Raw genomic sequence first — 20,430 nt, 5'->3', positions numbered from 1 at the left:
TCATTTTTTGAGGTTTGTGTTATGGGAAAAACACTATTTTGGCTAAGGGACTGTCTCGAAACATATGGATTGCTAGTGTCAACTTCCTGGATAATAACAACCGAGGGAATTAACCACAGACAATATCTTTAGCCAGACATATTTTAATGCTTTTCTGTAGCTTTAAAAAGAAGCATATTAGGGGACACGTGCTTTCTATGTATAACTAAATATCTCATGTTTCAAAACATGGATTTTTGTTATGTTAATCACAGATTAAATGTTCACAAAGTCAACAACTTTCCCCCTCACACGACAGTAGGATGGCGCTTGGGAATTGTATAGTTTGTGTTAGTGATAGTGCGCAGTGTATGCAATAAAACTTCTTAATGATAAAGTTGTTACATTTGCTCCAAAAGTTTATTCCACCTTTAAGCAGGTGTTAAAGGTTCACACTGCACAATAAAAATTTGCAATGCAATAAAAAGTCTAATGAAGAGTATTACATTGCAACATGCACATTTTTATTCTTATTGGTTCACAAATTGGTTCTCTTTGCGATTGTTATTACATTTCCTCTTTAAAGCTTGATTGGAGAACCTACTAAGTAACGCAAGTTTCTAATTAGCATCCATGTTGGTTAACAGCAGGCATGTGGCTTGCAACAATTCCAGAATGGAGTACACTTTATAAAGATCATGTGAGTTATGTATGTAGGAGCACCACACAAATAAACCCTATCATGGCAGGTGATAATTCCAGGGTTTGTAGGAAAGTACAGATTGTATACATTGTAGCGCATATCTTAATTGCTTAAAGGAGAAGGAAAACTAAAGAAACAGTTTATTGCCAACAGATTAGATACAATAGTGCAAGCTTTAACACTATAGTTATTCTGCAGAATGCTTAACCACACCTGAGTAAACATCTCTAGACACTCTGTTTGTTTAGGATAGCAGCTGCCATATTAGCTTGTTGTGACATCACTTCCTGCCTGAGTCTCTCCCTGCTCACTCATAGCTCTGGACTCAGATTACAGTAGGGAGGGGGGAAAAGGGAGGGGGAGAGGAAGAGAGGCGCAAACTGAGCATGCTCAAACCCTAGCCTTGGAGGTTTATGCTGAAAACAGGAAGTCTGATACAGAAGTCCATGTCTACACAATAGAAGGAAAGAAATTCAGTGTTTCTTTTCACAGAGAGTAACATTATTTTGAGGGTTTACTGGTACATTTATATAGATCTTTCTGATAAAGCTTATTTCATTTTAGCTTTTCCTTCTCCTTTAAGCTCAAAGATAGGTCACCCTTATCATAATAAAAATCATTTCCTCACCACAAACCCTAGTTACTCTCTCTCTTACTCTTGAAAAGGTCCTAGAATTTGAACTGCCACCTATTTTTTTGCATTCTGCTTCTATTTTAGATGTTGATTTATGTAACGTTTGTTCAGTGTCACATTACCTGTCAGCACTATATTAATGCATCAAATTTTTTTTTAGATATTATTTTAAAATTCAAGCAGAAAATCCTTATGGTGTTGGACCAGTGAGCCCCCATGTATCATTTGTTACAGAATCAGGTAAGACAGTTGCTATACCAGTACTCCACATTACTTTTTAGAAGCATCTCTCATATGGTAATAATGAAATGTGAAACAAAACTCTAACTGGAGCTTGACTTAAAGCTTGACAAATAGGTGTTACGTTTGATGCTTTATAATAAGCTACAGTTATTTGATATTGTTGTGTATCATTATGGAGGAATCATTTATTATTTTTACTGCAGAGTCAAATAATGCTGTCCTTAAGTTTAGCCAAGTTTCACTTAGGGGCAGATTTATCAAGGGTCGAATTTCGAAGTAATGGGAGTTTTTTTGAAATTCGAAATTCAGATAAAAAAAGACCAACTGAAATGTATTTAAAAAAATTGTTTTTTTGCGGATGAATTGGCTGTATTAGATCATTCGAATCAAAGTCAGATGGAATTCAATTGACTTTGATTCAAAGTATTTTCAAGTCCACCAATTGACTCCATATAGGTTCAAGGAAGTCCCCCATAGGCTAAAACAGCAATTTGGCAGGTTTTAGATGGCGAATCGTCGAAGTTTTAAAGAATTTTAGAATTTTTTTCAAATTCGAATCGAATTTGGACTATTCCATAATCAAAGTACACAAAAATAGCTCAAAATTTGAATTTTCACTTTGACGCTTGATAATCTACCCCTAAAAGTATATTACATAACTTTTAGAATATTTTTCTTTCATGTATAATTTTCATTGTTTAATTGTTTCAATCTTTAAGGGCAACTATATGTTTTTGCACAGTCCCTTACAACCTAACATAGTCTGGGACAACCAAAATATCTTGTTTGTACAGAATGATTCCAGAACTATAGGAAAATAACTTGTTATCCAGAATGGTTAGGACCTGTGGTTTTTCAGATAAGAGATATTTTCTTAATTTGGATCTACATACCATAAGTCTATTAAAAAAAATATTTAAACATAAATTAAACCCAATAGCATTGTTTGGCCTCCAAAAAGGATTCATTATACTGTATCTCTGGGATCAAGTACAAGGTATTTTTTTATTATTTCAGGGGAAAAAGAAATACTTTTCTAAAATGTAAATGATTTAATGAAGTCTTTTGGAGATGGCCTTCCCATATGTCAGAACTTTCTGGATGTAGGGGTTTCCAGATAAGGGATCACATACCTGTGCTAATATATATCTGTTGTCTGTTTTGAGGTTAGTTTACTGTAGGCAATGCTCACTGGATGCTGAATTGACTTTAATATTTTCAAAACTGTTTTAATGTTTCAAAGCTGAATACATATATATTAGGGTTGCACCGAATCCAGGATTCAGTTCGGGATTCGGACAGAATTCGGCCTTTTTCCGCAGGATTAGGATTCAGAGGAATCCTTCTGCCTGGCCAAACTGAGTCCGAATTCTAATTTGCATATGCACATTAGGGCAGGGGAGGGAAATCTATTGACTTTTTGTCAGAAAACAAGGAAGTAAAAAAAGATTCCACCTTCTCATCCCTAATTTGCATATGCAAATTACGATTTGGATTCGGTTCGGTATTTGGCCAAATCTATTAAGAAGGATTCGGGGGTTCGGCCGAATCCAAAATAGTGCATTCGGTGCATCCCTAATATATATACATATAATACATGTAATATATATAATATGAAAATAGTACATTTACTATAGGGCAGCACCCCAAACAATTATATTTTGTTATATGTCAGCCTTGTGTCACACTGGAAGATTACAAATAGATGTTATTGTTTTTAAGGGGAGGTTGTAAGCTAATGCCATAAGAAACAATAATAACCTATGATATATTCACCTTTTTATATATTCACTTTTTATATTTTTCAGTTATAACCAAAAACACTATCTATCAGTATCATTTACTCTAATGAACAGAGACAGGGCAAGCAACTAAAATAAGGAGAAGGGTCGTAAATTGTGAACATTTTTGGTTTGGCTATGGATGGTTATGGATGAAACCCCAATTAACAGAAAAAGAAATTTTAGCTTCAAACGAGTGATCATTAATATAAATTAATGGTCTGATTGCTTATGCCAGTCATGTTTAATGGAGTCTAATTTGTAATGTTTATGTTTTCACAGATAATCCACTGCTAATAGTAAGGCCTCCAGGTAAAATGCTTTAAATTATGTTTGTATGGCACCTTTAGCCTCAGCAACTTAACCACTTAAAGGGGTGGTTTCATTTACGTTATACAATATGCTATGGAATTGGCCTTGATTTTTTTTCTTTTTTATAGTTTTTGAATTATTTGCCTTCTTCTACTTCTGACTCTTTCAAATGGGGGTTACTGCCCCCATCTAAAAACAAATGCTCTTGTAAGGCCACAAATTTGTTGTTTTTGATATTGTTTATTACTCATCTTTCTATTCAGGCCTCTCCTATTCATATTCCATTCTCCATTTATATCAATGTATGGTTACTAGGGTCATTTTAACCCCAGCTGGAGAGCTGCTGAATTAAATGCTAAATAACTCAAAAGCCACAAATAATAAACAATGAAATTGCAAATAACACACTCTACATCATATTAAAAGTTAAAGGGATACTGTCATGGGAAAACATGTTGAAATCCATTTTTCAAAAGAGCAAATTGTTTATTTTATATTAAATTTTGAAATCTGACATGTGGCTAGACATATTGTCAGTTTCCCAGGAGCCCCAGTCATGTGACTTGTGCTCTGATAAAAGTCAGTCACTCTTTACTGCTATACTGTAAATTTGAGTGAGATCACCCCCTCCCTTTTCATGTCCAACAGCCCAACATCAGAACAATGGGAAGGTAACCACATAGCAGCTCTCTAACACAAGATAACAGCTGCCTGGTAGATATAAGAACAGCACTCAATATTAAAATCCAGGTCCCACTGCAACACGTTCAGTTACATTGAGTACGAGAAACAACAGCCTGCCAGAATGTAGTTCCATTCTAAAGTGCTGACTCTTTCTGAAAGCACATGACCAAGCAAAATGACCTGAGATGGCGCCTACACACCATATATATATATATATATATATATATATATATATATATATATATATATATATATATATATATATATATATATATATATACACACCATATGTATATACATATACAACTAAAAAAAAATACACTTATTAGTTCAGGAATTACATTTTATATGGTAGAGTGAATTATTTGCTTTGTAAACATTGTAATTTAGAAATAAGAACCTCAACATAAAAATCATGACAGAATCCGTTTAACTCAAAGTTGAACAACTCCTTTAAAGTTATTTTATGAATCCAAGTGGATTCTCCATGAAAATCCAGCCTAGTGGTTCTGTCAGCCTAATTGTTTATTATTAATATGGCTTACCAATATAACAGTTCAATTACATAACAGAATGAAATATATACTATTGTTCAAGTGTTTAGTTTTAAAAACCAAAACATATTTAGTCAGGATTTTCATTTTCATCTTGTGTCGAACAGTATTGCTTTAACAATTAAACGACAATGTTACTGGACTACAGCTAACTGCATGTTTCAACTGGGTTATGCAAGGTTTGCGTTCCTGTTAACCTGTATTCTTTAGAGATACTTATATTCTGTTATGGGGATTTCTAGCACTTTAAATGAATTAATGCTCAGTGGGCTGCAGGATTACAATAGACACAAGGTATTTACAAAATGTCTGTATTCATCCAATGACAAAGAATCGCTATGCATTTCATCCTTTTTTTGAAAAAAATATTGTCTAGTGTTAAATGTTATCAAAGCACCAGTGTGACGTACAGTATCTTATTCTCCTTTTCTGATTCTTATTTCAAGGAGGAGAACCAATCTGGATCCCATTTGCATTCAAGCATGATTCAAGCTTTTCAGGCTGCAGTGGAAAACAATATGTTAAACGTACTTGGTACAGAAAGTTTGTGGGTGTTGTGCTTTGCAATTCTTTAAGATATAAAATTTATCTCAGTGAAAATCTAAGGGGTGAGTTTTGGGGTGTTTTGAGCTTCCTATACTGTTGATATATTTTGTTACAAAGCGTAATCACTGTTATAATGATACATAGGACTAGCTTCAAACTGTGGGATCCATACTGAACATCACAGAACACTTGTACTATAAATGCACCAAACCCCCCCCCCCTCAAGTATATGCAGATGCTCCTCATTGAGACGGTTTTGACAAAATTCAAAAAGTCTTATGACACAACATGTCTTGCCCTTTCAAAGCAGCTCAGTACAGTGGCTAAATATCCAATCATAGATTATGCTCTAACAACCATATGCTACCAGCATCTTACCAACGACCCATCTGATACAGAAATAATTACTCCTATTTTGTTTTCATTTTGTAACTAAATTGAAACTTCTACATCTTTAATGGCAATTTCTGCTCACATATGTGTAGATGAGAATAGGCAAGGCCAGATCAAAGGCCATATGGTCCTGTAGTAAACATTGTTGTGGTCCTTGAAAAATTGATTCCCATTTCTCTTTAAAACTATAAAAACTGAGATTTATGCCCTTTAAGGGCTGTAAATGAAATAACACAGAGAGGCATATACTTTTCTATAAAACAGCACAGTTTGTTACACACAGCTGCCATACAGGTGTCTCTACTACAGCCGCCAAAAAAAAAAACGACTTGTACGTGACATAAGTTCAACATGAGGAACACATTTTATATATCTAACTTTCTGTAGATTTACAAGTTTGGAATCCTTTGCTCACACTCAGCATGTATTTGAAGGGACATCCAAGCTTTTAGGGGGTTATTTATTAAGCTCCGAATTTTTCTAGTTGGACTTTTCAAGGGGAAATTACAAAAAAAACCTAGATTTTTGGGGGATTTATTCAAGTTCGATGGTGTTAAATGTCAGATGAAAAAAGTACTCCAACTTAGACCTGCAGAGAACATGTAAAAGTCAATGGCAGATTTCCCATCAACAACGGGAAGATTTTCTGATTTGCGCTGGGTTTCTGAAAAAAATTTGGCCGATTTTACAAAAAAATCATAGCGTTCAGGCACAAAATCCATAAAAACATATGATTCGGATTTTCTCGCAATTTTTCTTTTTCTGCACAAGAAAAATGTGTGAAAATGGATCGATAAATATGGGGAGTGTCTGAGCAGATTTGGTCAGGGTGGTTTTCCGAAAATTATGAGAACTTTTTGGATTTTGATAAATAACCCCCTAAGACTTGTAGACTTGTAAAGTTGAGAAACTTTATACACAATTTCAGAGATGTAAAGATTTGAAGTGACAGACTCAAATACTGCAAATATTTGGGGACAATAACTTGTATTGGGGTACATCTTTACCCCTTTACTAAATGATCTGAATTATCTTAAAAGACAAGTGGGCACATTTACCTCCACAAGTGCCCCAAGAGTATCCTTCACAGCACATAGTAATTAATCCAAAATCTGTCCTAACTGGTTTTCCTCTTGGGCCCTATATCTTCCAGCCCACCAAAGAGTTCTAGTTCTACTCCAACAGAAAAATAATTTTTATTAGTCCTTAATTTATAGGTTAATTTTGTGGTCTTTTAACTCTCATCCTGTGTTAGAAATCCTTTATATTGATGTGTTTAGGTGACGAGAGTTTTGAAAATTAAATCTGTCCTCCGATATTTATGTAGTGTTCTAAGTAAAGACACTTCACTTTCAGACCATGTGTTAAAGGAATATGTGTTTGTTTTGATTTTAGATACATTTTATTGCATAGGAGACAGCTGGGGTCGAGGTGAAGATCACTGTCAGTTTGTGGATTCATACATGGAAGGAAGAACAGGACCTTTGACTTATGTAGAGACAATGCCTACAGTTAATGGTAAAAATGTTAAATACCTTTGCTCAAAAGTTTTTGTATGTTTTGCCACAATTGCAGTAGAATCTCCTTTCATATGAAGGAAGCTGATACTTGCAGTTATAGATGAAATGTGATCCTTAGTAAAATGACAATTTTGATAGGCACCAAATATATTTCAAGCCTAGCTTAATAATTCTTTAAATAACCTCGCCAAGTCACAAAGGTGGTCCAGGGGCACCAGTCTCAAACCCTCACCCAGGGGAGAGGAAATCTTTTGAAGAAACAGCTAATGGGTGGGAACTCAAGGATTCCATAAAGGTCAAATCAGATTTACTGAGACCATATCAGAGCCATATGCATTTTGGGCTAAAGGCCTATGATTAAATACTTTTTAGCACTTAATGCATACATTTCTGTTAGAGATGTTCTCTTTAATCAATGATTAATTTGGGCTTTGTGTTTCTATGAGGGGGGCCCACCTCTTGGAGTGGTGACTGACATGAAAATGCAGGGCATTTTGTTACCCAACACTTAACTCTGGATGTAACTTTAATAGAAAACTTTAAGTTTTAAGCAGATGGTTTATGTGAGGGGCAAAGCTACAGCTATTAGCCTCATTGTAACGTTTAGTAATGGTCTCCTCCTTATCCGACTCCAACTACCTCTATTCCTTATAACCACCAGTTTCTTAATCTCACTCCCGCAATCTATTCATTTATGCTGCAGCTTTTGCCTTTTGTAGAGTGAGATCCAAATCTTCACAACTGTATGATTCCCAGACCCCAAGCGAAGTCCCACTGTTAGCTGTAACAATTAGGGATGCTGGCACTTATAATTAAATTCTTGAAAGCATCAATATTGTGCATTCCATAATCATTATTTTAGAATTTCTTTTGAATTTGGTTTTCCAAATAAATGGCTTATTAACAAATATTAGACAATCTAGGCCTGCAATGGTTACATTTAAGCCAGCCCATTCACTACCTGCCCTGTTCATAATATGTCAGCCTTATTACCTATAAATGGCTCTTCTTTCTTCTCCTTTACTCTCTTATTCTTTATTTCTTACTATCATTTTTATCAGACATCCTACTTACCTTCTTATTAACATCTTACAGGAACATTATTCCATTGAGGAACACGGGAACATTATTCCATTATTCCATTGACATTCTAGAAATACTTTACCATCAGCAAATAGAAATGGATACAATAATGTGTGACATCTATACATTGTAAATAGAGTAATTATGCAGTGGTGCTCCTAATTATAATGAAATTTATATCTTTAGTTAATATTAAAATAACAGATGACAAAAAGTTCATATATTTTTCTGTCTTAATCTACAGGTTATTACCGGCAGTATGTTCAAGAGCCAGTGTCTTTTGGCCAAATCGGCTTCGGAACTGCACATAACTACGTGGGCTGGTATGAGTGTGGAGTGCCTATTCCAGGCAAATGGTAACAAACAGGTGGTCACGTCAATAAATCCACAATGATTTGCACCTATACAAGCCTGTGCCATTCAACTGAATGGACGGATTTACAGCACTTTTGAAAGAATAGGACCAAAAGATTAATATAAAACTAGATGTTTCAAACAAAAAACACTGTCAATCTAAATATGTGGTGCTACATTACTCGGACTCTGTTGTAGTGTTCAATCAGTGAAATCCCTTGACCACAAAAACTTGGACAAATCCTGTAACTTGAGAGAATGAAGGCATGATGTACTTGCTTCCTTGAAAGCTAAACACCATTGTTAAAAATCTTCCATCTGACTTTTTCTACTTCAATTAAATGTCACACTCACATGTACCTTCTTAGAAACCCTTATAAGACAGAAGAGAATTCCAATGACCTTCACCTTCGCAAAGTTTTTGTGTATAATTACATGTTGTGATTTCAAAAAAAGGTAGAACTTAGCAAAAGTGTACTGTTTAGTTGAGAAATTAGGCTACTAATCAGGGACCTACTTTTAAAATGAGTAAAGTTACTCAGTAAGCACTGGGAATATATTTTTCATCCTCTGTATATTTTCCATCTCAGTATTCAGTTATTTTCTAAGATTTGTGGCTCAAGATTAAAGGAATACTTTATGACTTTACTATCATTTTCAGTAATGTATAAAACCCAAGGGGTCATTTACAACATAGGTATAGTTGCAGTAATCCACATCAACCAATCAGATATTGTGGCAGATTCACTAAGCGTCGAATTTGCGCTAGTGTCCGCTTCGCTCACATTGCAACACTTCGCCAGGTGTAGATTCGCCAGAACAATGCTAATTCACTAAAATCCGAAGTTGCATCCAGGGCACCGAACGCTGGCGAAGTAGCGCCAGCATTACTGCAGCAAGTGAAGCGAAGTTGCGCTATCGTTGACTAATTTGTATACGGCAGGAATATAAAGTTGAATGGACATATATGTTGCAGCCAATACATTACACACAAATAGAGTTGTTATATTGCCCTACACATGAGCCCAGTGTATAGTTTAGGTGCCATATGTTAGGAAATGTAGGGGGGAAGCCGGGTACCCCAGAAAAAATTTACGATCTTTTGCAGCCTATCACCCTGAAAAATGAAAAGTCGGCAGTGTTTTTTGGGATTTAGAAAAATGTTCAACTATTTTTTTAGGAACTCCTATCTACTCTATTGCACTTCGCCTGGTCTGAGGTGGCGAAGGCAAAACTGGCTCAAGAGGTAATGTTCAGTAAAATACGCATCTTAGTGAATTTGCGTAGTTACGTCCCTTCGCTAGAGCGCAACTTCGCCAGGCACAAGGGAGCAAATTACCACTAGTGCCTATCTCCTTCGCTAGCTCTAGTGCAGTTATAGAGAAATTAAAAATGTAACGAACGGTCTAAAGTTTGCTTCTTGTCTGGTAACCTATAGCCACCAATCAGCAGGTCGCATTTATTGGTCAGCTGTTTGATAAACATCTGATTGGCTTCTACTGGTTATGAGATGTTGGAGAACATTATAGATTTTTCATTACATTACCCCTTTAGAATGCTAAGAACAAATGTGAGATGTTGCTATGATCTTCTGTATAGATGCACTTACACTAGGTAATTGGTGTGACCTATTCACTTTGCTCACGTCCATTCTGTGTGTTTTGTTAGAAGTGCATTTAAACATAAAAGGTTTAAAAGCTCTATATTGTCATGCTTAGGTGTAGCATTCATTGGTATCCATGCATATGTCTCACTGACTAATTTAAGTGTACACAATACTTTAGTAACATTAAAATTACACCCAAACAAAATAAATGAGAAAATAATTTGTTATAGGGCATAAGACTGCTTTACCATTCAACATCTATTTCTTTCTCTTACTGGCAAACTTTTTTTTGGGCCCCACAGCCAAATCTATAAGTACCCTCCTAACCTCAGGGAAGATCACCTGTTTCACAAGTATGTAATGAAACTGGACATCAGTTATTACACCAGTTGGCTCCCTTGATGTCTGCCGGATTTATTGCACAGTTATAACCCACCTGGCAATTCTTTCTATCTAAATAAGTAGGTCATAAAAGGGTACAAAAGTGGAAAAATACAATTCTCTACAAAATTACCCAAGGAAATTGTATCAACATACCCAAGTCACTCATTCATTTTGCATAGTATTTTTTTGGAGTATGTTTAAAGGATTTTGTGGGCAATTACCCTATGCCTAAATTTAGTTCCAGTTTTAATGATAATGGAATATCTGTATTATTCACTGTATATTCTTATACAGTATATCTTGTTTAGAATTGGATCCCTTTTGTGCTAACCATAAAGGCATACATAAGATGTTGGTTCATTAAACAATATAAAGCCTTTTTTTGTGTTTCTAACCCTTTAATGATAGTTTATTTTATGCTTTTTAGCAATCTTACACTTTATTTGGAGAAATACAAATCTGGCAGGGCCGGATTTCCCAGTTCTATTATTTATTGCATGTTATACAGTAAGTACTTTCCAGTTGTAATTGAGAATTATGATAACTGCATTTTAAATTACAGGGGGAGACCTGCATGTCTGATAACATGGCCCCAGACACACATAAAATATAGGATTATAGGGCACCGGCTTTCAGTTTTATAGTCAATGTTTAAAACTTGAGATGTCTAGGGCCAATTTCTTTATTGCTGTAGACCTTTAACTTTTACATGTCTAAAACTATAGGGGACTATTACTCAAGTGATCCAAAAAAAAAGTATCCAGTGGTGCCATATAGACAAAACCTGTCCTTAAAACTGGTGCTTAATCTATATTAGCTGCTGTTAGGGCTCATTTTAGACAGGATAAATATAACTAAAGCTCAAAATGTGATTGTTACATGTCTTCCAGAGCAGTTAAGTCTTTTTGCACTAGACCAACTTATTGATATCTACCTGGACCCAGGGGCAATCCCCCCCCTTCACCGCCTGAGGCAGCAGCAGTTTCCGCCGCCCCGGGGCTCTTACCTTTTTGTGTCTGAGGGGGTCCATGAGGGCGGCAGAGAGGACCAGTACGCTAGCGCAAAGAGCCTAACTGAGCTCTCTGTGCTAGAAGAGCCCCTAGTGGGGCGCTACCGCCTGAGGCGACAGCCTCAACTCGCTTCATTGGCGATGTGGTCCAAGCAGGGGCACTTCGCCAATGAAGCGAGTTGAGGCTGTCGACATCATCAACAATAGTCTTGTTCACTCGATCGATCGCTTAAAGATTTTTTTTGCGGTGAATTTCTGTGTTTCGCTCACAAATGTCCCGTGAAAATTCGTTGACATCAAATTTTTTTGGACGCGTGTCTGAAAAGTCACGTTAAAATCGCTGCGCGTCAACACTATTCCAATGCCCATTGATTTTAACGCCAGTGTCAGCTCGGACGAGGGTGTCAATTTCAGATTTTCATAAATTATTGTGAAAATGTCAGAATTTTTTTGGGAAAATGTGCGAATTTCAAGATTTTTTTCATGAAACTTTCAGATTTCACGATTTTTCTGTGAATTTTTCGCCATTTCGTGAATATTTCAGGGAAATTCGCAAATGTTTTGGCTAAGCAAAACGGGAGAAATTTGCCCATCACTAATTACAGCAAGATGACATCTAACAGGTTATTAGTTGGCAGTGGCATCTGCTTCCCATAACAAGAAACCCCCTTCCCCAGCAGCTTTCTTACCTGCTGCGGGGAAGCACATCACGATGGCACAGGGCAGACAGTGTGCAGAGTCTGGGCAGGAGTGTGCAGAGTCTTGACGTGGAGTGGGCGGAGTTAGGGTGGGAAGTGGGCAGAAGCGGAAAGTGGGTGGGACCTGGGTCCCTCTGAAAAATTTTTTGCAGATGGGGCCCGGCACACTCTAGTTACGCCACTGTTACCATTGCTTATAAAGACAGTTTAAAGTCTACTGCCTTGTATTGCCTTTGAAGTCACTGCAAGATTTGATTTTCATAAAAATGACCAATAAATGATCAATAAATGAACACAAATTTACAGCAAAGGCTAAATTGCAAAATGGCGTATTTTCATGATGATAAGTAAAGGAGCTGTGTTGTTTAGAGGGCATCAATACTGTAAATCCAACATTTATAAATCGCCTCCTAAATAAAAAGGGTTTGCTTGAGTGCTGCCTTGAGTGTAGTTTTTCAACTTCACATTGTGCCTATTTGGTGCTATAGCTTTTACTGAAAATATTGTAAAATGTATCCGGTCTATATTCAGGGATTGGACACGCCAGTTCACTTATGTGCACAATAATGCTTTTTTATTATTATTTGAAATTAAAAGTATATGTTGAAAGAATAATCTCTTTCTTAACTAAAATGTCCCATGGAATGTCATAATGCTCCATCATGGGGTCTTTAGCTTTTGAGTTTAACTGTTTTCCGTCAGCTTTTTATCTTGAGACAAGATCTTATGAGCAAAAAGCCGAGTGGCAGTTTCACTATGGATTTCCTCTTTTGTTCCCTTGGCTTCAGATACATTATTAATGAACTAAACGTAAATCCAATATCCTTATGTGTGACTTACATTGCTTAGAGGACATTTTGTCACCCCAGGATAGCCAAGATTTATCGCTGGCAGCTAAACATCCCGTGTGCCATTGCCCTTAGACTACTGATATTAAATGGCTGAATAGAAGAGAACTAAGAGCAAACTTTCTGCAATAATCACAAGGGTTTCAAAGAAATGAATAGAAATAGTGAGTCATGTCAGATGAATAATTTTATTTGTAGCCTTACAAGGCCACCTAAGGGTAACATAATTTCCTTGTAACAGTTACATTAAATTTATCATTATTTGACAAACCCCTGCAATGTGTGCAGTGTATGTAATATAACTTCTTAAAGAAAAAGTTGTTATATTTCTTCCAAAAGTTTCTGCCACCTACAGGTGTTAAAGGTTTGCAATGTGCAATTAAGATTCAAACTGCAATAAAGAGTCTAATGAATAATATTACACTGCGACATGCAAATTCTTATTCACAAATTTGTTCTTTTTTATTACATTTCCCCCTACATGTGTTTTAGCAAAGGCAGTTCTCAGTATTGTCTATGGCAGGGTAATTTCTTGGCATTTTGTAGCCACAAAAAGTAGCTGCTACTAGTATCTCGTTTGTCTACACCCTAAGCCTGCAGGTTATTTTTTTTAATTAGTGCTTTAGTCAATCTAAACACCAACCCTCTCATTTTGCATCTGAAAGTGCCAGGGTGGGCGATTTAATTTCTTTGCTGGTTGAAAAAACATAATCCCCAAGTTTTTTCCTGAAAATGTTCTGCAGAGTCTTTAATGCTTCAGGCCATGTGACCGCAGCCTCCTATTGCCTATTACATACTGTATCCCACAATGCCATCAGACTCTTGATGCAGAGACTGTGTGGAACAATAAAGCTGTAGTAGTGGTGTTTTGGCAAGGACTGCCTGGGGAACTTAAACTTAATTGACAATCATCAAAGTGGATACTCCCTTCCAAGGCACTTCCAACCAAGTTTAGCCCCATTTTTCCAAAAACCCCAAATTACCTTTTCCAAAACTCATTTAAGTCAGAGATAGACATCTTGGCAAACAAAAAATTATTTTCAGGCATTGTACTGGTCTGTGTCTACCATGACAAATTTCTGCCAATCAGAAACCAGGAAGGCCCAGTGCCTAGATGTGATTAGGGAGACACATAAGTATGATACTTTATCCCCTTCCCAAACTGTTTTACACCATTTTCTGCTTCCTGCCCAAAATCAGTTAATCTCTAGTCAAGCCTTACTTGATTCAGGAGCTGCAGGCAATTGTATGGAAATTACTTTGACAAGGAATTCCTCTTCATCTTTTTTAACATGCCTAACTGCTAGTTAATCCAGAGGAAGGCAAAAAATCCCATCTGAAGCCTTTCCAATTTGCCTCAGAGGGGGGGCTCTAAAATCAGACCAGTCCCTGGATCAACTTGTACTATGAGCTATCTTCCATAACCCTGTATTCCCTCACTTTCTAAAAAGCCATGCAACCCCTTTTCAAAGCTATCGAATGTATCAGCCTGTACAACTGATTCAGGGAGAGAATTCCACATCTTCACAGCTCACTGTAAAAAAAACCCTTTCCAAATATTCAGGCGAAACCTCTTTTCTTCTAATCAGAATGGGTGACCTTGTGGCCGGAAAAGCTCGAAACGTTGCTTAGCTTGAGGCACGAATAAAGCAACAATTTTTTCACCATAATTGGAGAGCTGCTGAAGTATTTTCTTGACCTTGTGTCAGCTGGAAAGACCTACTGGTAAATAAAGCATTAGAGAGATTAATATATTATCCTTTATGTATTTATACATAGTTATCATACCACCCCTTAAGCTCCTCTTCTCCAGCATGAATATCCCAAAGTCTTTCCTCATAGCTAACATTTTCCATACCTTTCACCAGCTTAATTGCCCTTCTCTGTACCCTCTCTAATACAATAATGTCCTGTTTATATGATGGAGACCAAAACTGTACGACATATTCTAGATGGGGCCTTACCAGTGCCCTATGTCCTGTTGTGAATCAATGCCCCTTTGAATACAGCTCAAGACCTTATTTGCCCTTGATGCTGCTGACAGGTATTGCTTGCTACAGCCAAGTTTATCATCTACAAGGACTCCAAGGTCCTTTTCTATAATGAATTTGCCTAGTGCAGTCCCATTAAGGGTATAAGTGGCTTGGATATTTTTAAATCCGAGGTGCATGCCTTTACATTTATCAACATTGAATCTCAATTTCCACTTAGCTGCCCAGATTGCCGGTTTGTCAAGATCGTGTTGCAAGGATGCCACATCCTGGGTGGAATAAATTGGGCTGGATAGTTTTGTGTCATCTGCAAACACTGATACATTACTTACAACACCCTCCCCTAAGTCATTAATAAACAAGTTCAATAAAAGTGGACCCAATACCGAGCCCCGAGGGACCCCACTAAGAACCTTACTCCAAGTAGAGAATGTACCGTTAACAACCACCCTCTGTACCTGCGGCCTGCTTCTTTACATGTGTTGGCTATCGACAGATCCCCAATCTTGTAATATAATTTCTAACACAACTGCATAATTTATGGTTGAGGTCTGGCATAAGGTAAGTTAATTATTATTATTCACACTCTCTGCACTCTTAATTCTTAAATCACTGTCTCTTAAAGGAAAAATACTTTTGTATTTTTATTAGTGACTTTATCAGTTGTATGAAATATAATCGATCACATCTCAAGTATAGGTTACATTTTCAACACCCATTAATAAAAACATACCGGAAAAAGATCAAAGAAGAGAACGTTTCAGCAAATATCCAATTCAAATTCCCAATTTAAAACCAGCAGAACACTCACAACCAAGTAACATACAATTTTCCAAATAAAAGTTTAAGCTATTTTATTCAGGAAGAGTTGAGTAGTCACGTTTCAAGTTCTAAACAATCACAACAATCTTCCAAAGTCCTAAGCAATCCAGTTCAAAACAATCACAACAAATTTCCCAGTCTTTTATCAGATCACCATTCTCTCTCAGATATACTACAATATTTTCAGTTCTACACTGTCTACCTAAATGTCACACTTTTCAACTGTCCATATCTTTGCAGCAGCAAAGCAAACAGACTCTAGGTTGTAAAGCTTATATTGGCTCTACCTAACCAACAAGCTTAATCTTATTAAAAGGATTACTTGTTAAAGTGGTAGGGTAAAGTAGAAAGTACCCACAGAGCAGAAAACGAAGCTAAACAGACCTGGCCCAAGAACAGCCAAGTAATGTATTCTACAGAACGCTATAAAAACACATTTAATACATAGGACACACCCAGGTACGCTGAAACATTAATATACCAAGGCATTGATACATTTATACAAGGCCTTAAATGAGCTTTCAGACCCATGACAACTCAACTCTTGGATAAAACCCTACACTATTGATGTTCTCACATCTCTTAATAGTTTATAACAAAGACATTCTCTCATAGAGACAATTGGTATACAAGAAACTGGTAACTAGTTGTTACTGGGCCCCATAGCAAATTCAATTTAGGGCCCCAAAATATTTATAAGTTGGCCTATTTTACCAAGATATATTAAAATTGCTAATTAATTAGGGTCTAACTGGGCCCCCTACACTCCTGGGCCCCCTTGCAACCGCAGGGTCTGCTTCCTCTATAGTTATGCCCCTGCTGGACATCCAGGTTAGAGATGACCATCAAACAGGGGCGTAACTACCGGGGGAGCAGGGGGTGCAACTGGGCCAGGGCCCGCACCCTGCAGGGCCCCCCCGGTAGATCGCGCGCGCTGCAGCCGGCTGGAGTCGGCTGCAGCGGCAGAGAAAAATCCCTCAGACGTGGGTGGGGGCGGGCTTGGATGCACGGCCCGCACCAGGGCCCGCCCCCACCAAGTTCCGTTACTGCCATCAAAGTTGGCATTTTTACCTTAGAAAGAAGTTGAAGATGACATTTTTTTAAATGATTTATCTCTTAATATTTACAGTAGCTGAAGTACAGTAGGAAAGACCAAAGAAAAAAATCATGTTTAGTATCCCTTAGATATATTTCCTATTCCACATGGTCTTAAAATCATACTTTTATTTATAGACATAAGTATGGTTTAATTCATTGTACTCCATTACCACAAAAATAGAAACAGATGTTCTCATGTGATATTACTGAACACGCAACATAACAATTAAAAACACTTCATCTATACCCTAAGCATATTTATTATATTTCTTACATATTTTTATATTTCTTATAATATTTATTATGCTGAGTAAAACAAAAAATTGCAGAAAAAAGGGTGTAAAATGATGTGTAAAAATAAATGGCAAATTCATCAAGGTGTGTGTAATTTTAAACCATTAAAATGCCAGATTTGATGTTTTTATTTTACAGAAAAAACGCATAAAAAATGTACGCTGGGGGTTTTACTCTAAGTGATGCCTGGTGATGTGTGGTGTATTATCCCTCTGTTTTTTTACACAGCACAATAAATATGCCCCTTAGATTTTCTTTCTCTAACTAGTCTCCATTTCTAGTTAGTAATGAGCTTTAGTTGCCAAACCAAAACACTCACACATACGTATATCTTCAAACGGAAATACAGCATATTCAGTTGTTCTACTGATAGAACAGGGGTTCTTTTTGCAGCAAAAAGAATAGAAAAAGAGTTGTCAAATTCATGGATGTTGATACTATTTTATAAAGGTTATTTGTATAATATTTAGCACACAGCTGGATGTGTTGTCATACCATCTGGTATTTTGGCAGGCCAAGGTAAGCTTTTCCTTTCTTGCTTCCTTTATGTCTTGCTGATGGATTATTAGTGTATTCTGTTTGTCACAGAATGTATTTAGATAGTATACTAGTTTGTGTTTCATCCATAGTTAGTACTTGTTTTGAGCAGGGTGAAGGATATTCTGTTTTCTGGGATTTTATTGAAACGTCTAATCCCAGTTAACCCCTGTTAGACTTACGTTTAGACGTTAAGTGGATCTTTTGTAGAGGAGGGCTCACGAGCAGCTTCCACCGACAGCAGACTAACCTGAAGGTGGAACAGGTAGAATGCGCCGTGAAAAGAGGCCGGAGAGTCCGGATAAGTAGCAGTAGGGATCAAGATGGACGAAGTCAGACGGGCCGAGGTCAGATGCAGGCAGCTCAGGTTCGAAGTCAGGCAGGCCGAGGTCAGATGCAGGCAGCTTAGGTTCAGAGTCAACAGGCCGAGGTCAGATGCAGGTAGCGTTCAAGCAGAGTCAAGGATAGCCGGGTCAATATCAGGAAGTCAATAAACAGTGCTGGGGTCTCTTGGAAATGTACTAAGATAACCTAGCAACTTGTTCACATGTTAGCAGTGAATTTATAGGCCCAGCGTCAATTCGCATGCGCAAGAACGCACCGCGCGCACGAACGTACGCGCGCACGCCAAGACGCGCACGCGACTAGGCGCACGCGCGACAAAGCGAACGGTCGCGCACGAACGTACGGGCGCGTCACCGCTGGCGACTGACAACTTGCCTGCAAGAACGTTTTCAGGAACAGACATCCCTCTGGAGACGGTGAGTGGCCTTACAGTGCCTCCCCCCAAGACGCGGCCTCAGGACGCGACACGAACCTGGCTTTTCGGGATGGGCTCGATGAAATCTTTGAAGAAGACTGGGAGTATGAAGATTGGATGCAGGTTCCCAAGAGTTCTCTTCCATCCCATACCCTTTCCACTTGACCAAGTACTGAACTTGCTTGCTTCGAAATCTTGAATCCAGAATCTTCTCCACTACGAACTCCTCCAGGCCATCAACTATAACCGTTGGAGGAGGGGACGTCACACGACCATGAAAGATGTTAGGAATAACAGGTTTAAGAAGAGACATATGAAACACGGGATGAATCTTCCAAGAGTTCGGAAGTTCAAGTTGAAATGTAACAGAATTAATCTGTTTGATAATAGAAAAAGGTCCCAGGTACTTCTGACCCAACTTCTTACTTGGGCAGGCTAGTCTCAGATTGGCAGAAGATAACCAGACCTTATCCCCGACTTTGAATTGAGGACCAGGAGAGCGTCTGCGGTCTGCATAATCCTTAAAATCCTGTTGTGCTTTGCCCATTGTCTTTTGTAGAGTCTTGAAATTTGAAGACAAAAAGGCAAGACGCTCCTGTACTGCGGGAACAGGTATCTCGGGTAAAAAAACTGGAAAAATAGCAGGATCAAGGCCGAAATTGGCAAAAAATGGTGATTGTCGTATAGTAGAATGGTGGGCGTTATTATATGCGAACTCCGCTAGAGGTAATAAAGTTACCCAATCATCCTGTGCAAAAGAAGAAAAGCATCTTAAATACTGCTCCAGGGTCTGATTAGTCCTCTCCGTCTGTCCATTGGACTGTGGATGGAAGGCAGAGGACAATGATACTTTAATCTGTAAAGCCTTACACAACGCTTTCCAAAATTGGGAAGTAAATTGGACACCACGATCGGACACAATTTCATCTGGAACTCCGTGTAAACGAACCACCTCTTTGATGAAGGTTTCAGCGGTGACTGCAGCTGAAGGTAATTTAGATAAAGACGAGAAGTGTGCCATCTTGGTTAGCCTGTCGACACAAACAAAGATCGTAGTTTGTCCATGAGAAGGCGGTAACTCTGAAATGAAGTCCACTGAGACAGATCCCCATGGACGCGATGGAATAGGGAGAGGTTGGAGCAAACCTGCTGGCTTAGAGCGTGGATTCTTGAATCTAGCGCATGTCTCACACGAGGACACAAATGCTGCACAGTCTTTGGCTAGAGTTGTCCACCAGAAGGACCTTTTGGCTAGAATAATAGTCTTTTTTATGCCCGGATGACCAGCAAGTTTAGAGTCATGGACGGTTTTAAGGACATCAAGTCGAAGATCACTTGGCACAAAAATTTTTGACCCAAAAAACAAGAGACCAGCCCTGCGAGACAGGACATATCTATCCACGACGTTGCCAGGAACTAATAGTGATGCCTTCTTTAGACGGTCAATCAGAGATTCCTGCAGAAGGAAGAAATTGGTTGGCTTCAAGATTGTCTCAGAAGAGAGGTCTGGAGAGGAGTCAGATGAAAATATGCGAGAAAGGGCATCAGCTTTAACATTCCTCTTGCCTGGACGATAGGTGATGTGGAAGGAAAATCT

The 20,430-nt window shown here is 37.9% G+C and overlaps 1 protein-coding gene across 1 annotated transcript in view; it reads left to right on the top strand.

Moving 5' to 3' along the window:
* Nucleotides 1-9,572, top strand: part of fndc1.S (fibronectin type III domain containing 1 S homeolog) — a 79,903-nt gene extending 70,331 nt beyond the window's left edge. The window contains exons 16-20 of the mRNA XM_018264659.2: nt 1,477-1,556; nt 3,623-3,652; nt 5,337-5,498; nt 7,225-7,347; nt 8,677-9,572. Coding sequence (XP_018120148.1) covers nt 1,477-1,556; nt 3,623-3,652; nt 5,337-5,498; nt 7,225-7,347; nt 8,677-8,792 — 511 coding nt within the window. The 3' untranslated portion in view covers nt 8,793-9,572. The remainder of the gene's footprint in view (nt 1-1,476; nt 1,557-3,622; nt 3,653-5,336; nt 5,499-7,224; nt 7,348-8,676) is intronic.
* The last annotated feature ends 10,858 nt before the right edge of the window (nt 9,573-20,430 follow it).

Source organism: Xenopus laevis, chromosome 5S, assembly GCF_017654675.1.
Source record: "Xenopus laevis strain J_2021 chromosome 5S, Xenopus_laevis_v10.1, whole genome shotgun sequence".
NCBI classification, from domain to species: domain Eukaryota; kingdom Metazoa; phylum Chordata; class Amphibia; order Anura; family Pipidae; genus Xenopus; species Xenopus laevis.
The sequence above is the reverse complement of the archived record's forward strand: the minus strand, read 5'-3'. Positions and strand labels throughout refer to the sequence as shown.